Below are 17281 nucleotides of genomic sequence, written 5' to 3'. Positions count from 1 at the left end.
TCACTTGAGTAAAAGTAAAAAGTATGTTGTGAAAAAACTACTCAAGTACTGAGTAACTGATGAGTTACCTGATCGTTTAATGATTACGGCAACAAACAATGCACAAAAACATAAAAAGAGCAATGAACAAATTCAGAGCCAGGAATATATCTTAACCAACTAAAACAATGATATATATTAAATAATAGTACATTAAAATAAGGCACATTGAGCCACAATAAATTAACAGCACCATAGGCTCAGTAGGCATTGATTGATTGATTGATTGAAACTTGTATTAGTAGATTGCTTAGTACAGTACATATTCCGTACAATTGACCACTAAATGGTAATACCCCAATAAGTTTTTCAACTTGTTTAAGTCGGGTTTTACGTGTGACAGTTATGTGACCGCCTGGCTCTGTTTGATTGGTCCAACGTCACCAGTGACTACATGTGATTGGTGAAACGCAGGCATGCGTAGAACCTACTTTGAAGCTCTGTCATAAACCAAAACAAACATTAACAGATCGATAAAAAAAAAGTAGCGAGCTGAATTTAGATAAATGGAGCGGAGTAAAAGTAGAGTTTCTTCTCTATAAATATACTCAAGTAAAAGTAAAAGTATGTTGCATAAAAACTACTCGTAGAAGTAAAATTTATCCCAAAAGTTACTCAAGTATATGTAACGGAGTAAATGTAGCACGTTACTACCCACCTCTGGTTATAGATAAACCTATGGATAACTGAGACATATATAATAGTCTCCTTCTTGTTGTGCACTCTCCAAAAGCCGTACATGTTATAACGTGACTGGGTCAGCATGCAGTTTTTATCGAGGAAAAGTGGCTGTGACAACAGGCTGTCCTCACTCAGGTGCGGCTGGAAATAGGGAGAAATTCAGGAGAATGGTTGTCCCGGGAGAGGCACTGAAATTCGGGAGTCTCCCGGAAAATTCGGGAGGGTTGGCAAGTAAGTCTTAAAGGCCTACTGAAATTTGATGTTCTTATTTAAACGGGGATAGCAGGTCCATTCTATGTGTCATACTTGATCATTTTGCAATATTGCCATATTTTTGCTGAAAGGATTTAGTAGAGAACATCGACGATGAAGTTCGCAACTTTTGGTCGCTATTAAAAAAGCCTTGCCTTTACCGGAAGTAGCAGACGATGTGCGCGTGACGTCACCGGTGTGAGGGCTCCTCACATCCTCACATTGTTTACAATCATAGCCACCAGCAGCTACAGTGATTCAGACCAAGAAAGCGACAATTTCCCCATTTATTTGAGCAAGGATAAAAGATTCGTGGATGAGGATATTGAGAGTGAAGGACTAGAAGAAAAAAAAAAGGTAAAAAAAATGCAGGAAAATCCCTTATCTGCTTATTGTGTTACTAGTGTTTTAGTGAGATTATATGGTACCTGAAAGTCGGAGGGGTGTGGCCACGGGTGTGGTGACCGCCAGTGTCTCCGGTGGGAGGAAGTAATAGTCCGCAGCAGCTGCAGGAGGACGCAAGCTCCGCTCATAACTACGGTAATAGCCGACCTATTACCACAATTTTCTCACCGAAACCTGCCGGTTGACATGTGGTCAGGAACCATGTTCGCTTGACCGCTCTGTTCAATAGTAAAGCTTCACCTTCGGGAATTTTAAACAAGGAAACACCCGCTGTGTTTGTGTGGCTAAATGCAGCCGCAATACACCCCTTCTCACCTCCATCTTTCTACTTTGACGTCTCCATTATTAATTGAACACATTACAAAGGATTAAGCAACACAGATGTCCAGAATACTGTGTAATTATGCGATTAAAGCAGACTACTTATAGCTTGGATCGGGCTGGAAAAAAATGTCCGCTACAACCCGAGACGTCAAACGCACGCGTCATCATTGCGCGACGTTTTCAACAGGAAACTTTGCGGGAAATTTAAAATTGCAATTTAGTAAACCAAAAAGGCCGTACTGGCATGTGTTGCAATGTTAATATTTCATCATTGATATTTAAACTCTCAGACTGCGTGGTCGGTAGTAGTGGGTTTCAGTAGGTCTTCAAACCCTCACAATGACTTCATAGACACAATGAGTGGGCTTAAGACCCACTCCTTGCTGGAGCTTATCTCAGAATAAAAAAAAATGTGTTCATTCATAGTTTGATGCCTCCAGTGACAATCTACAATGCAAATAGTCATGAAAATAAAGAAAATGCATTGAAGGAGGTGTGTCCAAAGCGTTGGCCTGTACCTGTACTGCATATGTATATGTATATGTATATGTATATGTGTATTTATATCCTTTGTTATGGTACAAGGGACAATGCACACTAAAGGACATATAAAATGTTAATGTGCCAGATTTTTTTGCTTTTTTTATCTGCCACATTATTCTGTGAAAATAATGCCTAGATTAAACTGGTCCCCGGTATAGAGCATATTTGAATATTTCTTTTGGATTGAGAGGCATTAATACTTACTGTTATATGTTTCTGCAATATGTTTTGAAAAAATGACACGCCACAATGTGACTAAAGTCTGCAATTCTTCCTGATCCGACTGAATCAGTTCAGCCATGAATAGATAATACATTTTGGTTGACTGGTATTACAAGTTTTACATGTGTGGTTTGAGTTTATTATTGTTTTACACATAATGTAAATGCAAAGCGTTTCAAAACACAACATTCATTTACAGTTATTGCATGCTGTGTGTTCAAATGTTTCAGCATATTGCTCGTATGTCCTCTAGTTTATGAAATAAAAAAACGTACAATTATTACAAGTAGCGCTGTTGAAATCTTTTCATGTGAAATGTACACAAACTTTGGAGCGTTTCTGCCTCCTGGGCGCAATGTTTTTAGCGTAGTGCTTAGTGACGTCATTCCCGCTCACAGGAATGGTTTAGGGAATCATTTGAAAAACTGGCAAGAAAGGGCCCTGCGATGAAGTGGTGACTTGTCCAGGGTGTACCCCGCCTTCCCCCCGATTGTAGCTGAGATAAGCACCAGCGCCCCCCGCGACCCCAAAGGGGAAAAGCGGTAGAAAATGGATGGATGGTTGGCCAGAAAGGTAAAGGTATTGATACACTGGGAACCGTTTCTGAACAAGAACCGGTTTTGATTCCCATCTCTAAAGGTAACAGTATCAACTATCAAGTGTGGTTGCGCCATCTTGTTGTCTCACGGCTGATTTTTTAATGTGAGAAGAACAAAATAAAACTGAGTGTTGCAGATAGCAAAGAAATTGGTGCTAAAAAGGGAAACGTCACCTCAACAGTGAGGCAGTTTTTCGGACACTTCAAAAAAGACCGAGGGGGGAACAAGCGCTTTTTGTGTCGTCCACACCAGTTCAAGGTCCAAAGTGGCGGTTAAAGTGTCCCAATTTGTCGGATTATACAAAACCCAGAACCAGTGAAGTTGGCACGTTGTGTAAATCGTAAATAAAAACAGAATACAATGATTTGCAAAACCTATATTCGAGTGAATGGACTGCAAACACAAGATATTTAACATTCAAACTGTAAAACTTTGTTATTTTTTGCAGGGGGCACAAAAAAAAAAGTGAAAGTTCAGGAATGCTCATCAAACACTTATTTGGAAAATCCCACAGGTGAACAGGCTCATCTGGAACAGTTGGGTGCCATGATTGGGTACAAAAGCAACTTCCATGAAATGCTCAGTCATTCACCAACAAGGATGGGGCAAGGGTCACCACTTTGTGAACAAATGCCTGAGCAGATTGTTTAAGAAGAACATTTCTCAACCAGTTATTGCAAGGAATTTGGGGATTTTACCATCTACGGTGCGTAATATCATCAAAAATTTCAGAGAATCTGGGGAAATCACTGCATGTAAGCAGCAAGGCTGAAAACCAACATTGAATGCCCGTGACCTTCGATCTCTTGGGCTGTACTGCATCAAAAACCAACATCAGTGTGTAAAGGATATCATCACATGGGCTCAGGAACACAGTTTGTCGCTACATCTGTAAGTGCAAGTTTACTATGCAAAGCGAAAGCCCTTTGTCATCAACACCCAGCAATGCCGCCGGCTTCGCAAGGCTAGAGCTCATCTGAGATGAACTGATGCAAAGTGTAAAAGTGTTCTGTGGTCTGACGAGTAAACATTTCAAATTGTTTTTGGAAACTGTGGATGTCGTGTCCTCCGGAACAAAGAGGAAAAGAACCATCTCGACAGTTATAGGCACAAAGTTCAAAAGCCAGCATCTGAGATCGTATCGGGGTGTATTAGTGCCCAAGGCATGGGTAACTTACACATCTGTGAAGGCACCATTAATGCTGAAAGGTACGTACATACAGGTTTTGGAGCAACATAAAGTCGTGGTCAAAAATGTACATACACTTGTAAAGAACATAATGTCATGGCTGCCTTGAGATTACAATAATTTCTACAACTCTTATTTTTTTGTGATAGAGTGATTGGAGTACATACAGTGGGGCAAAAAAGTGTTAAGTCAGCCACCGATTGTGCAAGTTCTACCACTTAAAATGATGACAGAGGTCTGTAATTTTCATCATAGGTACACTTCAACTGTGAGAGACAGAATGTGAAAAAAAAAATCCAGGAATTCACATTGTAGGAATTTTTAAATAATTTATTTGTAAATTATGCTGGAAAATAAGTATTTGGTCAACCATTCAAAGCTCTCACTGATGGAAAGAGGTTTTGGCTCAAAATCTCACGATACATGGCCCCATTCATTCTTTCCTTAACACGGATCAATCGTCCTGTCCCCTTAGCAGAAAAACAGCCCCAAAGCATGATGTTTCCACCCCCATGCTTAACTGTAGGTATGGTGTTCTTGGGATGCAACTCAGTATTCTTCTTCCTCCAAATACGATGAGTTGAGTTTATACCAAAAAGTTCTATTTTGGTTTCATCTAACCACATGACATTCTCCCAATCCTCTGCTGTATAATCCATGTATCCGTTTTGGTATAAACTCAACTTGTCGTTTTTGGAGGAAGAAAAATACTGAGTTGCATCCCAAGAACACCACACCTACTGTAAAGTATGGGGGTGGAAACGTCATGCTTTGGGTCTGTTTTTCTGCTAATGGGACAGGACGATTGATCCGTGTTAAGAAAAGAATGAATGCGGCCATTTATCGTGAGATTTTGAGCCAAAACCTCCTTCCATCAGTGAGAGCTTTGAATGGTTGACCAAATACGTATTTTCCACCATAATTTACAAATAAATTCTTTAAAATTCCTACAGTGTGAATACCTGGATTTTTTTTTCACATTCTGTCTCTCACAGTTGAAGTGTACCTATGATGAAAATTACAGACCTCTGTCATCATTTTAAGTGGGATAACTTGCACAATCGGTGGCTGACTAAATACCTTTTTGCCACACTGTACTTGTTGGTCACAAAAAACATTCATGAAGTTTGGTTCTTTTATGAATTTATTATGGGTCTACTGAAAATGTGACCAAATCTGCTGGGACAAAAGTATACATACAGCAATGTTAATATTTGGTTACATGTCCCTTGGCAAGTTTCGCTGCAATAAGGCGCTTTTGGTAGCCACCCACAAGCTTCTGGCAAGCTTCTGGTTGAATTCTTGACCACTCCTCTTGACAAAATTGGTGCAGTTCAGCTAAATTTGTTGGTTTTCTGACATGAACTTGTTTCTACAGCATTGTCCACACGTTTAGTCAGGACTTTAGGAAGGGTATTCTAAAACCTTAATTCTAGCCTGATTTAGCCATTCCTTTACCACTTTTGACGTGTGTTTGGGGTCATTGTCCTGTTGGAACACCCAACTACACCCTAGACCCAATCTCCGGGCTGATGATTTTAGGTTGTCCTGAATAATTTTTTATTGTCCCATTTACCCTCTGTAAAGCACCAGTTGCATTGGCAGCAAAACAGGCCCATAGCATAATACTACCACCACCCTGCTTGACAGTAGGATTGATGTTCCTGGGATTAAAGGCCTCACCTTGTCTCCTCCAAATATATTGCTGGGTAATGTGGCCAAACAGCTCAATGTTTGTTTCATCTGCCCAGAGAAGAGCTTATCTTAGTCCATGTGATGTCCATATGTATTGTGTTTATTTGTTCTTCTTTTTCTCTCTCTTTATTTTATATTGTAGTTGTACTTCTGTACTTTTTTACATCATGGCCAGGGGACTACAGATGAAAACTTGCCTTCAGGTGGCTTCAATGGGACAATCTGGCTCACTTAAAGGCCTACTGAAACCCACTACTACCGACCACGCAGTCTGATAGTTTATATATCAATGATGAAATATTAACATTGTAACACATGCCAATACGGCCTTTTTAGTTTACTAAATTGCAATTTTAAATATCCCAGGAGTTTCTTGTTGAAAACGTCACGGAATGATGACGTGTATGCGTGACGTCACGGACTGTTAGGAAATATTAGCGCTGCGCACACACACAGCTAAAAGTCGTCTGCTTTAACCGCATAATTACACAGTACGATGGACATCTGTGTTGCTGAATCTTTTGCAATTTGTTAAATTAATAATGGAGAAGTCAAAGTAGAATAATGGAGTTGGGAAGCTTTAGCCTTTAGCCACACAAACACACGGTGATTCCTTCTTTAAAATTCCCGGAGGTGAAGCTTTTCTATGGATCAGAGCGGTCAAGCGAACATGGAGCCCGACCAAATGTCAACCAGCAGTTTTCGGTGAGAAAATTGTAATAAAAAGTCGCCACTTACCGGAGATCAGCTGAGCTTGTGCCGTCCATAGAGCTGCGGTCGACTTCCCTCAAGACACCCGTGGACACACCCCTCCGACTATCAGGTACTATTAAACTCACTAAAACACTAGCAACACAATAGAAAGATAAGGGATTTCCCAGAATTATCCTAGTAAATGTGTCTAAAAACATCTGAATCCGTCCCAATCCAATCGGCTTTTTTTTTTTTTTACCTGATTTTTCTTTTTTTTTTTCTTTTTAGCCCTTCGCTGTCAATATCCTAGAACATGAATCTTTCATCCTCGCTCAAATTAATGGGGAAATTGTCGTTTTCTCGGTACAAATAGCTCTTTTTGTTGGAGGCTCCCATTAAAAACAATGTGAGGATGTAAGGAGCCCTCAACGGGTGACGTCATTATCTGCGACTTCCAGTAAAGGCAGGGCTTTCCTATTAGCGACTAAAAGTTGCTAACTTTATCGTTGATGTTCCTTACTAAATCCTTTCAGCAAAAATATGGCAATATCGCAAAATGATCAAGTATGACACATAGAATGGACCTGCTATCCCCGTTTGAATAAGAAAATCTCAATTCAGTAGGCCTTTAAAGGAATATCATATACAGATTTAGCTATCCGGCTAGTTCATTACCTGCTACAACCAATATTCAGGCATGAGTGCACCTTTTGAGGAAAAAAAACACAAACCCGAAAGAACAATTTCAAAATCCAAACTGCATTTCCTGCAATTAGGTGCATTTCTACATTATATTTTACTTTTAGATGTATTCTCATCTACCAACCTATTTTGGCTGTATTTTTACACTTACATGCCCCATGTAATGTAGTACATAATATTTTTGTTTTTTGGTATATCATTAACTAACATTATTACCATTGAAAATGTATTGTAAAATTCTACAACTTGCATGCAAAGAACTGCGAAAACGTTTCCCATTGGGCAACTGTGTCCTGTAGCCACGCCCCCGGGTAATATAAACTAACGACACGCTGTGGTTGACGTGACTGTGCGTGGGCGGTGTTCAGAATTCACCTGGTGGTCGACGTACCGCACCTGGAAGATGATTGGCGGGGAATGATGAAGTGTTGGTAGTGGGAAATAAAAGATGAAGATAGATGGAACGACTATAAAGTGTTTTGGATGTATTTTATTCCGACACGCTTTTAAAGATGTTAGGTTTCCTGTGCTCCTATTTTGGCGATCCAGTCTGAGACGTCATTTCCTTTTTGTCACGTTCTCTGCTGCTTAGTATTGGCTCGTCGTTAGTTGATCGTGCAAGCAGCACTGTGTGCGTTCTTGACTAAATGACGAATATCAGTGCTAAAATTATCAATTTTAAAATGCCTATAATGAGCAATTTGCAACAATGTTTCTCCATGAGGATATAATATGCCAGCTCAACGTTCGTCCTCTTTATGTTGACATTACCATGAATTGATTAACGTGGACCCCGGCTTAAACAATTTGAACATTTTATTTGGGTGTTACAATTTAGTGGTCAATTGTACAGAATATGTACTGAACTGTGCAATCTACTAATACAAGTTTCAACCAATCAATAATTTTTGTTACACGGTAGTTACCCTATTCTACCACAAGAGGGCAACATAGACCATGTTTAAAGCACAGCCTAAATCAATAATGCTTATTATCCATCCATCCATCCATTTTCTACCGCTTATTCCCTTTCGGGGTCGCTGGCGCCTATCTCAGCTATAATCCATTACTTTGTAATAGACAGTTTGTATAGTCCGTGTAAATTTGTTAGTATTTTTTCTTATACCATATTGTAGAACAGGGGTCACCAACGGAGTGCCTGCGGGCACCAGGTCGCCCGTAAGGACCAGATGAGTCGCCCGCTGGCCTGTTCTAAAAATAGCTCAAATAGCAGCACTTCCCAGTGAGCTGACTCTATTTTTTTACATTTTATTTATTTACTAGCAAGCTGGTCTCGCTTTGCTCGACATTTTTAATTCCAAGAGAGACAAAACTCAAATAGACTTTGAAAATCCAAGAAAATATTTTAAAGACTTGGTCTTCACTTGTTTAAATTTTTTTATTTTTTTTACTTTGCTTCTTATAACTTCCAGAAAGACAATTTTAGAGAAAAAATACAACCTTAAAAATTATTTTAGGATTTTTAAACACATATACCTTTTAAATTCCTTCCTCTTTTTTCCTGACAATTTAAATCAATGTTCAAGTACATTTATTTTTTTTATTGTAAAGAATAATAAATACATTTTGATTTAATTCTTCATTTTAGGTTCTGTTTTTTCGACGAAGAATATTTGTGAAATATTTTTTCAAACTCATTATGATTAAAATTCTAAAGAAATATTCAGGCAAATCTAGAACATCTGTAGAATCAAATTTAAATCCTATTTCAAAGTCTTTTGAATTTCTTTTAAAATTTTTGTTCTGTAAAATCTAGTAGAAATAATGATTTGTCTTTGTTAGAAATATAGCTTGGTCCGATTTGTTATATATTCTAACAAATTGCAGATTGGACTTTAAGCTATTTAAAACATGTCATCAAAATTCTAAAATTAATCTTAATCAGGAATAATTACTAATGATTTCCCCCCCCAATTTTTTTTAAATTTTTCTAAAAGATTCAAATTAGCTAGTTTTTCTCTTCATATTTTTCGGTTGAATTTTAAGCAGTCGAAATTGAAGATAAACTGTTTAAAAATTAAATTTTCCTTTTTTTGTGTGTTTTCTTCTCTTTCAAAGCGTTAAGTGTTTTTTTTCATCATTTATTCTCTACAAAAAACCTTCCGTAAAAGGAAAAAAAAATGTACGACGAAATGACAGACAGAAATACCTATTTTTAAAAATATATATATAGATTTATTTATTAAAGGTAAAATGAGCAAATTGGCTATGTCTGGCAATTTATTTAAGTGTGTATCAAACTGGTAGCCCTTCGCATTAATCAGTACCCAAGAAGTAGCTCTTGGTTTCAAAAAGGTTGGTTCTTTGTATGTGTTCCGTTTAGACCAGACCTGGGCAAAATACGGCCCGCGGGCCACATGCGGCCCATGAAGATTTTCAATCCATAATACATAATTTTTTTAGACCTTTAAAATCAAAACTATAGCCGCCATTATGATGTGCAGTGCTGTTTTTAAATGACCGTAAGTCTTGAGCTATAGAAAGTATTTCAATGGTAGATGTAGAGGTTGCCCTCTAGTGGGTTCTTCAGACCACCACACACTGCCAGAATAGGCCGGAATTCTTGGTATAACACTGTTTTACTTTCCTCAAATCGTGCAAAGTCCTTTGCTTTTCAGCAAAGTGCCTTTCTGCGTTTGTGTCTCTCAGCAGCACCTCCAACTCCAATTACTCGTCTCATTACGGCTGCTGCTAATAAGGGCGACAGGTGATTAGATAACAATGCCCACCTGGGCCATCTGCGCACCTGCCGCTGTCTCCGTGGCCGGTCCTGACACAACCCGTTCTGGGAGACCCGCAGGCCACGCCCACTCCACAGTAGAAATCTGCGCTTTTGAGTATTATAGAAGTTATTAACACAAGTTATTATCTTTGTCACGCCAGCTCAGACGAGGAATAACGCAAATTGGGCGGGGTTTGTTCTCAGAGCAGCCGGCCCGAAACGCCTGTGTCAGAAACACATACATTTTTATAACAAATGTTTGCATAAAAGCAATAATATATCGTAATGAATTTGTTTATTACCCTTTGCATTCATATTTTGCTGTTTGTTACATTTTTTGCAGCGTTTTAAAAGATGTCTATCGAGGAGCTTGTCTGAGAAGGAAAAGAGGAGCGATGTTCATATGTTTTTAATATTCAGTGTTTTATTGTTCATAGTTAATATTGTAAATCTCACTTTCTTTATTTTAATGTACATTTTGGGTGTCGCATTCAGTGAAAAACTGTAAAATTCCATTCTGTTTTTTGGAGGTGGTATGTCATAAATTTTTACAATTTTATCAGACATTGTGACTTTTGGTATTAGTGTTTCTGGGAAAAAAAGGGCCAAAACACATACTGTACAGCAGATTAGTTTTTTTACAGCTAAATGTGTATATATCATTTATACACACATAGGCCCCCACAGACACATTTTTTCTCTCAATGTGGCCCCATGAGTCAAAATATTCGCCCAGCTCTAGACCTTACACCTAACCTACGATTTGTCCAACTTCAAGAATTAAAGGGTGCCTGACAGCCTCTCTGTGCCCTACACTCGGACTGGAGTCCTTGACCTAAGAAGCTGTCAGATCAGCATTCTGCATTTACAGTTTTGATTGATTGATACTTTTATTAGTAGATTGCACAGTACAGTACATATTTCGTACAATTGACCACGAAATGGTCACACCCAAATAAGTTTTTCAACTTCTTTAAGTCCACGTTAATCAATTCATAGTAGAGTAACCTATTCTATCACATACATGTTGGAATTGAGCCTGTGTTAACATGCTTTTGACAATAAAAGTTAAAAAGAGCACCGGACTTGGTGTGCAATTCTTCTGGACACTACAATACTTCCGGTGTTGTGACCCCTGTCACGTCAAAAATACACCTTCTCATTGGCTACTAAGAAATGCTCAAGAACTACAACCGGTTTGGAACCAACAGTGTTCGGAGTGTAATCATCTAAATATGATTAGCGGAAAAGTAGACAGCTGTCAGTGTTGTGGTTCGGAGAGCAAACATAGATGACAACAAGTAATCTAGCTGAATGGTTACTTAACTAGCGAGCTTGTTTCGACGCTTCAGAGATCGTCTCCCCGTCCAGCATCTCGGTGAAGCGTTTAGGCAAGAAAAATAGCGAGCACCTGCGGCTGAGGAAAGCGTTCAACAAATTTTGTTTAAATGGTAATGGCTAAATTGGTTTTACTTGTGAAGCGCGTTTCTACCTTCAAGGTACCCAAAGCACTCTGACACTATTTCCACACACTAATGGCATGAGCTGCCATGCAAGACCTTAACTAAAACTCATCAGGAGCAAGGGTGAAGAAGTGTCTTACTCAAAGACACAGCAGACGTGACTAGGATGACGGAAGCTGGGGATTGAATCAGGAACCTTCAAGTTGCTGGCATGGCAGCTCTATGAACCGAGCCAGCGGCGGACTCTTTGAGGACACTACTTGGGTTTAGGTTGGGTAGGATGTTACTCACCTCTTTGGGTTTAAAGTGGACATCTCCAAAGTGAGAGGATGGTGGTGGGCTGTGGAGCTGAGGTTGTTCTGATGCCCCAGGCTATGTGCACTTGTCCACAAAGGTTTGGCAGAAGACGTTGGCCTTTTCATCTGCTGTGATATGGGGGATACCCTGATGTTCGATGACAGGTATGTACGTAGTGCCACTTCTCCCGGAGAGTGAATTTACAATGCCCCACCGTTTTTTCGAGCTGAGTGCTTTGTCCGAGAGATCATTTTTCAGTTTGCTGTTGTATTGTCTTCAATAGAACACTGCTCTTGCTTCCAGAAACATTTTCTTTAAAGCCAGGTTGGCGGATGTCTGCATTTGCGGTAGAGCTGTTGACACATAATGACATATTTTAGTAATTAAAGGTTTATTTTTTTATTGACGTTATCTTGGCACGCCACACATAAAACGACCAAAACTGTTTAAGGCCTGACAATAACCATTTTTATCCATATATTTACACTCTTGGGGGTAGCTGGAGCCTATCCCAGCTGTACTCGGGCGGAAGGCAAGGGACACCCTGGACAAGTCGCCCCCTCATCACAGCGCCAACATAGATAGACAACATTCACAATCACACCCATCCATCCATCCATTTTTGTACCGCTTATTCCCTTTTGGGGTCGCTGGCGCCTATCTCAGCTACAATCGGGCGGAAGGCGGGGTACACCCTGGACAAGTCGCCACCTCATCGCAGGGCCAACACAGATAGACAGACAACATTCACACTCACATTCACACACTAGGGCCAAATAGTGTTGCCAATCAACCTATCCCCAGGTGCATGTCTTTGGAGGTGGAAGGAAGCCGGAGTACCCCGAGGGAACCCATGCAGTCACTTGGAGAACATGCAAACACCACGCAGAAAGACCCTGAGCCCGGGGATGGAACAAATTTACAGATATAAAATATATTTTTGAATGCACTCCACTTTTAATATCAAAAGGTCATTACCTATTGAGCTATTCAACCTCTTATGTATCTCCTTCTTAAATAAGCAGTTTTCTGTTTGATGTTCAGTGGTAGTGTATCTATTCATGCTTGAACGATACATACGTCTCTTGCTAGGTGGCAGCAGTGCTCAAACTAATCAACCGAGTAGCAGTAGTTTGACAAGAGAGGATGTAGAAGTTTCTGATAGGACTGAGGAAGGGGCCCAGGCAAGGAAAATAAGTAAAAATAACAAATAAAAAATATCAGAAAGTACAATGAAGCATTTTTGGTTTACAGGGACTATGGTAGGAAAAGAGGGAAGACTGGTTGTGTCCTTTGCATAAAAACTATTTAAGCGTTTTGAATGCTTCTGTATTGTCAATATAAATGCACATCAGTGAATTATTTTCACTTTTTAGAGAAGCGTACAAACTGAGCAAACGTGTTCTTGATTATCAGGTGATTCTATGCAGAATGCTGGTATTATGAGGATAGGATCCAGCTAACCTATCGACACACCACGGCAATTATGACATCGTTACTGCAAATCTTGGTAACACTCTCCAATAATTATCTGGCTTTTGAAAAGATTTAAAGTGCCCAAAAAAGCAGTTTTTAATTACTCAAAATAGTTGATCACATTCTTTATTGTAAATTAATTTATAATGGTACCTTACCTTTTTTCCCAATAAAATATCATTTTAATGCCACCGTGAAATCATCCACAGCGGCACAGTCACAGTTAATGTCGCACTCCATTTTCTTCAAAGGGTCCATCAGTCAACTCTGCACACACACCAACGTAAACAGGCGTATATTTACTCTAACACCATTTCTCTCATTAACTGCTTGGTCCACAGTCACTTAACAGTATAACGGTCTATGCACATCCCATTCTTGAAATCACAGCCTGCTGAATGCACCTGGAGCCCTGATAAAACAATAAAAACACAAGTCAACAACAAATTAACATCTGCTGGTAATGTTGCTCAGGCACACTGTCACTGTGCTAAAGAAACACAAAGGAAAAAAAAAAAGCAAATGTGGTAAATTGTGCAAGAGAGGGTTCCCATATTTGCTCATCTTTTTGGGAGAACACTTTTGGAGCCAGCATAGTCAACATTTTGGCCCAAAAATAAAAGCTGCATGTATGAAAAAAAATGAAAAAATAGTGACACAATTTAAAGACAAAACACTAGTGGATTGAAAATTGTCTGGGATTTTGCAGTGACTGGACTTGAAAGGATTCTGATGCAAACACAACAATTACAGTAGTTATCAAGGGCTTCACGCAAGCACACCATACACACGCACGCAGACAAGCACACGCAGGTCTTGGTGGTCTACATGAGAAAATGGCATTTATATAAAAAATATAGCCAAAACGAAGATGATCCCTCAAGCACAAACGTCCGTACACTGCAGTAAGTAAAGTAAATGTTGCATATTTTCCTATTATGCAGAGTAGGCCTCCGCTTTAACAACGTGATGCTCGTTAGTGTCTTCAAAACACAATAAATAGTCATCCAGGAGTGTCATTGGCTGGCTGAAAGAAAAGAAAAAACCCAAGTCCTTAGCGCCATTAAAGGGATCCATCCCCATGTTTGTCTGTAGATAAGGAAGTGTGGCGGCTTTTACGTTTGCTTCCGACGTGGTTGTTTACCGAGACCCTCGGTCAAACAGGGATGCCCATTCGCAGCTTCTTTTTCTTGACCGTCTTTAGACCTGCCAGGCGCCGAACATCCTCTTCGTCGGACTCATCCATTTCATCATCTGCTGAGAAAAGGATCTAATAACAAAGAAAAAAAAACAGGGTAAAATGCAAGTTAGGGTCAATTGTTCACTTGTCTACACTTCATAGGTGTCACACTTGTTTTCATTATGGGCCACACTATGTATATGTGTATGAATGTATATATACACATGTGTATGGATGTATCGATCCATACATACATACATAAACATATTTATATACATACATACATATTCCTTAAGTCAGGAAAAAAACACACAGAGGCTATTTCATCCCTACGGGTCTGTTTCACAGGTTTCTCTGCTCTTCAGGGGAGCTTATGAGAGCAGGGAAACCTGTGAAAAAGACCTGTAAGGACAAAATAGCGTCTGTGTGTTATTTCCTGACCAAAGGAATATTGCGCTCTAGGAGTATTGAGCACTATTTTAACTTAGATTATATTAGATTAGATAGTACTTTATTTATTCCTTCAGGAAAATTAAAATTTTCAGCACAATCCCATTCAAGATCAGACAAACATTACAGGGAGACAGAACAGGCTCGCTGACAGGTCTGCAGACTTCCAGCGCCCTTACAAAAAAGGTGAGATACAGGTAAACAAGTGGGGGGGAATGGTGGAAAAAAATAGAAGATTAAGATAAAATAAAATAAAAAAAGCAGTCTCAGCCTGGGCCCAGGAGAGGGGGTCTAGACTGAGGCCAAGGGAAAAAAACAACTCATAGCCATAGTACACATCCCTCTTACATGTGTGTAAGAGGTAAACATGAAACACAAAGGACAAGAAAGACATTAAAGCAGCGGATACAACACCCAGCTATTAATAAAAAGTAAAAAAAACATATACACTGTGGTGGCCTTTTGGCGTGGAGGGAGCATGGCCAGAAACAGGAGCAGACACAACAAAGCAACCAAGAAAGCCGACTCCACTCTCGGCCGCCAACCAACTCTCGGTCCGCATGGATGAGCGAGGATACGTCCAAGGAGACTGAGGTGTCCAACACCTGCTCACCCAGCCAAGACACCGCGAAGCCTCTCCGTCCCAGCACTCAGTGCTAGCTCCGCAGCCCTATCCCCTCATCCGCATCTCCTTCAGTCTCTCCAAACCAACTCCGGTGTGGCAGAGACCCGGCAGCTCGTCTCCATGGCCAAAAGGCTCCCGGGAGGCAGATCCAGAAGTCCACAAAAAAAGCACCGCAGAGGCATGGTGGGGATATTTATAAAACAATCTTGCCTTTTTTCAAATACGTGCCAAATGAGCCGTTTGGAATTTGAGATTTTAGAAACGTAAAGTGCCACACAGTCCCAAAGGGTCCCGGACCAAAAGGCAAAAAAAATTTTTTTACAGATAAACCACAGCAACCTCGGCTATACATACCTTCTGTATATAAAAAGAAGGAACTTATTGACTACAACTGGATAAAAATGGCATACTTGCGCTAAACTCTTTGGGTAAACCTCTACCATATATGGAGATATCCGCTGCCGTAACTAAGGCAAAATACGTTTCTAAAATCTCAAATTCCAAACGGCTCATTTGGCACATGTTTGAAAAAAGGCAAGATTGTTTTATAAATATTCCCACCATGCCTCTGTGGTTCTTTTTTTAATTATTTGAACTACTTATGGGGATCCCAAATACATAAAAACAGACAACAACAAGAATGAAAAATTGGTTTTGCAAATAAGGACACCTTCGTGTTTAGCTCCCTAGCTACTTCTCCAGGAAATGAGCAATATCATGGTGAGTTTTTCAAAGTGCGGTAACTAGAACATTGTGTTTTGTAGTCAGACACATTATCCATTGTGCTGCTGGCCCAGTGTCGCACCCTTACCTCCAGAACAGATACTTTCTCTTACCTTTATATCAATCTGAATCTTTTTTTTTTTTTTTAGAAATTGCTAAAATGTAGCTGAGATAGGCGCCCCGCGACCCCGAAAGGGAATAAGCGGTAGAAAATGGATGGATGGATGGATGCTAAAATGTATTTGTGGTCACAACAAAGTGAGTTTTAAGGAATTGAATCTATAATAATTGGACAGTTCAAATTTCGTAAGAAAACGTTTCGCCTCTCAGAGAGCAGTCTTCATCAGTTTGTGCTCACATACTTACATAAAGGACAGATCTAGTCATAGGGTCTGGTTCAAAGTATTAATCCCGTAAAGGGTGGAGCCTATTCGAAGGATGTTTTTTCACTTTTGCGGTGAAAAACAAACCGAAAAGTTAAGAGACTGTAAGAAATTTCTTTAAGCTAAAGCATTTACTTGTTGTTGTAAATACATTCATCCACCCTCTAAACTGCTTGTCCTCATTAAGGTCATGGGTGAGGTGGAGCCTATTCAAGCTGACTTCGGATGAAAGGAGGGACACATCCTCGACCAGTAGCCAGGCAATCACAGGGTACATATATAGACAAGGAAGCATTCACACTCACATCTAAAGATAATTTACGTATATCCCACCCTTCAAAAACACCGAGCCAGCCAGGAGTCGAACCTAGAATCTTCTGATCCGTAGTCAGACGCGTTATCCATTGCGCCACTGGCCCTGTGTTCAACCCTGACGTGACAGAGCGACACACTCCTCCCCCAGAACCGCAGCTCTGCTGCATTTTTCACCCAACACAAACCACGTGCTTTGCTATTGTGAGCAGAAGACCTGACAAAAAAGTAGTTTGTGTTTTAGCGAATGGGCATTGTTATTAAAAGTTTTCAAACTGGTGACAG

General features: G+C 39.9%; 1 protein-coding gene and 1 non-coding gene across 4 annotated transcripts in view; both read right to left on the bottom strand.

Annotated features, from left to right (window-relative positions):
• Positions 1-13433: 13433 nt before the first annotated feature.
• Positions 13434-17281, bottom strand: part of LOC133535282 (store-operated calcium entry regulator STIMATE-like) — a 36015-nt gene continuing 32167 nt past the window's right edge. Inside the window, exons 8-9 of one of the 3 annotated variants that reach the window (XM_061874965.1) lie at positions 14443-14593; positions 14140-14350 (exon numbers count right to left, since the gene is read on the bottom strand). In XM_061874965.1, coding sequence (XP_061730949.1) covers positions 14480-14593 — 114 coding nt within the window. In that variant the 3' untranslated portion in view covers positions 14140-14350; positions 14443-14479. Of the gene's footprint in view, positions 14594-17281 lie in introns of all 3 variants that reach the window. The other 2 variants (XM_061874964.1, XM_061874966.1) reach the window with 2 other exon arrangements.
• Positions 17031-17103, bottom strand: trnar-acg (transfer RNA arginine (anticodon ACG)). Its single transcript has one exon. It is a non-coding gene; the product is annotated as a tRNA-Arg (tRNA).

Source organism: Nerophis ophidion, linkage group LG16 (assembly GCF_033978795.1).
Source record: "Nerophis ophidion isolate RoL-2023_Sa linkage group LG16, RoL_Noph_v1.0, whole genome shotgun sequence".
In the NCBI taxonomy this organism is placed as follows: Eukaryota; Metazoa; Chordata; class Actinopteri; order Syngnathiformes; family Syngnathidae; genus Nerophis; species Nerophis ophidion.
Note: the sequence above shows the minus strand (reverse complement) of the source record. Positions and strands in the feature narration are given on the sequence as shown.